The sequence below is a fragment of the Propithecus coquereli genome, unplaced genomic scaffold (assembly GCF_000956105.1).
Source record: "Propithecus coquereli isolate 6110/MARCELLA unplaced genomic scaffold, Pcoq_1.0 Scaffold132, whole genome shotgun sequence".
Lineage (NCBI taxonomy): Eukaryota > Metazoa > Chordata > Mammalia > Primates > Indriidae > Propithecus > Propithecus coquereli.
In genome coordinates, this window is record NW_012137414.1 from 3875395 (window position 1) to 3881935 (window position 6541).

At 34.2% G+C, this 6541-nt stretch overlaps 1 protein-coding gene across 1 annotated transcript in view; it reads right to left on the reverse strand.

Moving 5' to 3' along the window:
* DMD (dystrophin) overlaps positions 1-6541 on the reverse strand; it is a 2517447-nt gene that overhangs the window by 1917524 nt on the left and 593382 nt on the right. The window contains exon 6 of the mRNA XM_012638704.1: positions 3404-3576. Coding sequence (XP_012494158.1) covers positions 3404-3576 — 173 coding nt within the window. The remainder of the gene's footprint in view (positions 1-3403; positions 3577-6541) is intronic.

Consider the following 6541-nt stretch of genomic DNA (forward strand, 5'->3'; position numbering starts at 1 on the left):
TTTTTAGTTGTCCAATTAATTTCTTTCTATTTTTAGTAGAGACGGGGTCTCGCTCTTGCTCAGGCTGGTTTCGAACTCCTGAACTCAAACAATCCGACCTCCTCGGCCTCCCAGAGAGTTAGGATTACAGGCGTGAGCCACCTCGTCCGGCCCACTATGATTTTTAAATACATAAAAAATGGAAAACTAACCCACTGTAGAGAAAAGCTATATAGCTTTGTATGCTAACCTAGACCATAATTCATAAATAAGAACATGCAACCAGGGATTGTCAGACTTTTAATGACATGGACATCATGACTAGGAGAGCATAAATTTAAATTCTGGCTCTACCACATATTAGCCAAATGGTCTTAGGTAAATCACATAACCTCTCTTTGGCTCAGTTTGTCAGTTTTTGAAATGGAGATAATGATGGTATGCATATCATGAGAAACAGGATATTTTACTTAAAACATTTTGACAAAATAATAATTGTTTAAAAACATTGTCTCCTAATACTTTGTTCTAAGGTTAATTGTAGTTATATAACAACAGTGATGTATTTTCAACTTACAGATTCAATCTAAGAACACCTATCCTTACAGAACAGGTACAAATGTCACAAACATTGTTGATGCAAGAATAATAATATAATAACAAAATTGGAGGTGGAGAAGAGAGAAGAAAGTAAGGATAAATGTGATGGTTTCCTTATTGTCCATGTCATATAGTTAACAGTTTCTTTCTAAACTTGATGAAAACAAAAAAAGGAGGTACACTGATGTCATTTAAAGTAATAAAGGTGAAAGTTATAAAATTATAAGAATAAAATGATTATAATGTAATTAATAAAATTAATAAATAGATGAGGGTGACGGGTAATATCCGTGGGCTTCTTATTAAGGAGAAAAGATATGTACTATCAGAAATTGATTTATCAAGAAATAAAAACCTATAATCCATATCATTATGATAATCATCAGAAAAAAAGTCAAAGTATCTGACAGTGACTGCATCTAAGGACTGGAATGTGATGGGCTAGGGTAAGAGTCATGAAGACGCATTTTGTTTCTTTTTTTCCTTTGCCTTGGGCTCTAATGTCTGATTTTTTTTTAACTATGTGTTCTGGTAATAAATTAAAATAAGGAATTAGGAACAGAATTTAATTGCAACTGTATAGCTTTTGCAAATTTATCTGTATATTTTGATCATATTTTAGTTAATTATTATTGAGTTTTTCCACAAAAGTAGAATCTGGCTTCCTTTTAATAGCACTGTAGTGGACTTTGTGTTTTAACACAAAACTTTTAATTTCCAGGGACTTTGTCAATTTCTGTGCTCTATATTAATACATGCCGTTGTTCTATATAGCTTAGTCACTCAATTATTGAAATCAGGACACCTCATGACATTCCTAAGTGTACCAATGACAATCACTTTGGGAACAGAAAGTTCAACCATTTTTTCTTTAGATAAACAATATGAACATCTGTCAAATACAAAAAAAGGGGGAAATGATTCATGAAAGAACATTAAACAACTGAGAGGAACCTCTTGAAAAGTAACCATGGAATGTATAAACAGGTAGTTACTGATGATTCATTCAATATGTCAGGAAAGAATATGTAAATGAGGATATTATGAGAGAGAAAGAGTGGGTCAGGGACAGATGTAGCAGGGCAATCTAGATATGTATGCTGTACTACCTACAAATATATTCAGATCATTAAATAGAATACTAACAAATGTAAGGCGTGAACATGCTTGAGGATCGAAGTCTTCCACTTGAAGGGACAATGATGAAGAGCCAACAAAGACCTCAAAACCAGATCCTCAGTATTTTTGTTCATCTGCAAATGTGTACATGAGCAGCAAAATCAATATTTTCAGGCCCTTAGTGTGATGCATGTGGCTGAATAAATGAGCACTGCCTTATGATGCAGAATGAATGTCTCTATCCCTTCGCATCTGACTGTATTGAAGCTGTGGAAAATTTTTCTTCTGTCATACATACGAAAAAAATATGTTAACGTGGATTAACGTGCCTATTGAATGTTAGTCTGCCTTCTTTCTAAAATCAGGGTGCTGAGTAATTCACCTGGAAATCCAATCTGGATGGGGTTAATTAAACCCAGCTGGAGCAAGGCATCTGACAAAGATGTTTATTTAAGAGAGTGTTTGCTCTTGGATTGAGCTTTACCATGAAGAAAAACTATATTCTGAGATTTTCTAGAAGCAACATTGGCATAGGAATTTGGTAGACTCCTCAAAATTGAAAAATCAAATTGAGAAAAAACTCGCACTAAAAATCAGGGAAGATGCAGTCCAGTGGCATTTTAAACAGTTAATTAAGGCAATGCATTTATCCCTGGGTTGGGTGAAACAGGAAACAGGAAGACCAAAGTAGATATTCCTTAGAGTAAATATACTATATATGATATGTGTGTGTGTATACACACACATTTATATATATAGCATATATGGTATAGTATAAATGGTGAAGTATATATATTGTATAGTGTATCTCATATAGTATGTACACACACACACACATATATATAATATATATGTGTGTGTGTGTATATATATATATTTACTACACGGTTTTGCTTTTTTCTTGAACTGTTATTAATTAGTTTACTGAACTTCTTTATAAAAGAAAAGAAAACAACTGTTTTGCCATCCTAGGAAACATAATATTATAATATGTTTATTGAATTTGGTTCACTATATTACACTGAGTTCTTTTAATGAAGATCCACAAAAGAACTCTTTCTTGCTTTGTAGCAATTGCTTTGTTGTTCCAGAGCAATTGTTTCTTTTGATAGTCTGAGCACTGAGTCATACAATTAATTGTGTTCTGCTCTTTGTCTTGGTTCCTAAGATGCCCTAAGCCTCTTATAACCCTGAACTAGAAGAACATATACAGGGCCTTATGGTGTTTATCTAAGTGTGTATCTGATAAGACAAATGTTTCTTTTTCTTCATTATTTATCTAATGATGGTAATTAATTTTACTACAACCACTAACATGAAATTTGGAACCATTTTGAGCTCTATACTTTAGGCTCATACCAACAAATTATTTTTATAAAAAGACCAACTTCATTCTCAGCAAAGTTAGAATACAATCTGGATTTTCTGGGAGTCCCAATGTCAAATATGTTGATCCTCTCCCTCAACTATAACCAATGTCATGCTCCAGTAATTTTATAATTTAAACAATTAGATGATATATCACATAAAATGTAGAAAATATTCTTAATCAGTCCAGTCCAAAGGATCGTTAGATCAATATGGTCAACATATATAACATGTCGCATAGTAGAAAATGATCTGGAACCACACTGGGGAAAAATATATCATCACAGTCTAAATCAATACTTATATAAAGCATGTAATGTCTCAGAAGTCTCCATACCTGTGACTATGGATGAGAGCATTCAAAGCCAGGCCATCAGACCAGCTGGTGGTGAAGTTGATGACATTAACCTGTGGATAATTACGAGTTGATTGTCGGACCCAGCTCAGGAGAATCTTTTCACTGTTGGTTTGTTGCAATCCAGCCATGATATTTTTCATTACATTTTTGACCTACATTGTGAAAAGAAAGTTTGATAAGAGAATGCATTCCCTGAACAAGAACCATGCAAACGTAAGTATAAATGTGTTTGATCTTCAGTGATAAATAGTGGGAACTTTAGGTCCAATACTACTGAGAAGTAATAGATTCTACCAGAACTGATTCCATTCTAACTGGTTAGAAGTCTATTCTGATCGGCTACCATACCATTTACTGGATTTTGTCATATTAAACTGTGCATTTACTGTCTTTATAATTCCTCTCTGTTTGCTTTCAGTGGATAGGTTAGAGAAGAGAGTGTATAAAACATTAGACCTATTTGTTGTTAACCAAGGACGTAAGATATATCAGTGAGTTTTGGATAGGAGCAATAGTATAGTGGATAAAAGAATGTTTTTCTAAAGCCTAAGTTCAAATTTTTCCTTTGCCATTAACTAATTCTGTTAATTAAATAAGTTCCCCCTTTTAAGACTCAATTTCCTTGTATCTTATATACAAGATTTTATAAGAATCAAAGTCCAAAATATAGTAAAATAAACCCCCTAGATTCATATTATAACTTAAAGTTTATTTAAGTTTATTGACTGAACTTAAAAATATTACAGATGCCTACTTAAAATGAAGGAAAAAAGCAACAAAAAAATCAACAAAGTAAAGGACAGGGATATTTATCCCTAAGAGCACTAAATGTGTGGCCTTGGTTTTGTTTTCATTAATTGGTTTCTGTACATTGGATTCTCTCCTAAGCTTTGTGCATGTGCAAATACTATTCGGCAGGTTATTGTATTTCAAAGTTACATTCTTCTAACTAATCTGACGCAGAAATCCATTTTAAGCATTTTTCCTAAGTTTCAAGAATTCAATGACACCTCATTATAAAACAAACTGTCTACATATTTTATTAAAGGAATATTTACTAGGCTACTTTATAAATATAAGCCAGGCCCCTTAAGAGATATTTGCAGAAAGTACATATGTAAATGTGATTAGTCGTTACCACCCAGGGCTTTCCTTTTAGGAAATATAAGGTCCATATACTATCAACATTTGATCAGATGATGAATATTTATTGTGTATTCTAAATATGACATTTTATTTTCTTTTTCATCCATATAGAAGTTAACAAATGCCTTTGGGGCAAATACATATTTTATCATCTCCAATGTTAGTCATCTTTTTATGAAAGATTCAATGCAAATTTTAGGATATACTATTAAATCTCATTTTCAGATGATGTTTTGTAAATATGATAATGACTTGAAGATATGAAATTTTTGCATATATTTGTCACAACCCCTTGATAGCTAAATCCATTATTTAGGAGTGGATTATCCAGTTTTCTTAATTCCTTCCTGACCTGCTTATTTTGTCAGTTACTCAGTGAATAAATAGGCCAAATAATTATATAAGATATATAATTTTTCTCATAACATTCTAAAATTATAAAGTGCACAACCTTCATGTACAGTGATTGCTGGACTTGTACTTTGTGTCCTGTGCCAAATGAGGGTTGGAATCAGTAGATAGTGGCTTAGTGGTGGTGATAGATTTGCAATGATCGGCAACCCTTCTATGATGAATGGGATTCATTTGCGAAATGCTTGGCCAGACTGTGTTCTATGTGGGTAATGTTAAAGGACGATACAGCATTCAATCCAAAACTCCTATAGCATCATTATGTCACTAATTCAGCTTATCAGCCTCAACCTTATTGGTATTGCTTCTACTTGGGTACAGATGTTGCTTACAAAAAGTAAAAGGCAATGTGTAATAATTACTTGTTCTTTTCCTACTTAAGAAACAGTCATCAAGAAATCACTGAGCTGGTCCTAAAGGTGAGCCTGTAAGCAGAAAATTTTCCTCTCCTAAGATCTTACTGCCCCTATGAGAGACTCAATTTAAACGAAAGTGTGTGCATGTTGGTGCATACAGTTCTATAAGTCCGTTTAAAAAAATATTGAACTGTCTATGAGCAGTGATTTTTAAAAATGACTAGGAGTTAACTGGGCAAAGAAAATGTGATCAATATGGACATGTACCACCAAGATTCACCTTCAAGGAAGGGCTTGTTGGTCCAGCTGTGGTCAGGCAGTTTCTGGCTATAGCACTCTCAGGGGCTAAATGAGTTGCAGACTCCTGTCATCCAAGGTAACAACCTTCCCAGGGCAGCCCATATCTAGTGACTAATGAAGAGCAATGATGTAAACACACAGCCATTTTGGCCACACTCAAGACAACTCTGAAGGGTCATTCTAGCTCCAAATTGTCCATGTGGCTGAGTATGACTGTTGTTGGGTCTGCATCAGGGATCTAGTTCTTCCTCTTTCTACTCTTGTCACCTCCACCCTTCCATGGGTGTTGGTCCCAAGGGCATGGCTTAATAAACATGCTGCCTGTTAAACTCAACCTCAAGTCAACCTCCCAGAACCCAGCCTGTGATTAGAAGTAGTTGCGGCAAAGGGGTAGGGGTGAAGTGAGATAGGAATAATCTCCTACAATGAAAGGATAGTTTGTGTGTAGCTCTGCAGGAGAGCAGAACAAGAACTGTTTTGCACAAAAGTTATTAGGTAGGAAGGAGTTTACAGGAAGTGCTTTCAGCAGAGTAAAAATCAACATTCTCTTGTAATTGTATGTTGTATAAATAATATAAAGATTCTAGTGTGAATTAGCTCTGGAATAAAGTATTTCCCTTGACTTAGCCAGGAAAGGTGGGACCTGATTTCTGATAGTTCACCATTGTTAGCAAGTTTTTATTGGTTTTTATTACCAGCTAGTTGCCAGAACGGAATTTACCACTCAAAAGAGAATGGTTTGCACTTAAAAAGGAAGGAAGTAAAATGTGCCAAATGCACATTATTTACTTCACGATTTCGTTCAAAGCTGCCTATGCTATAAAATGTGCATTATTTTTTATTGTAGCAATTTTATTTGAAGTGGAAACTGGAAAAATAGCAATGGAGAAATGGGGTTGGGATT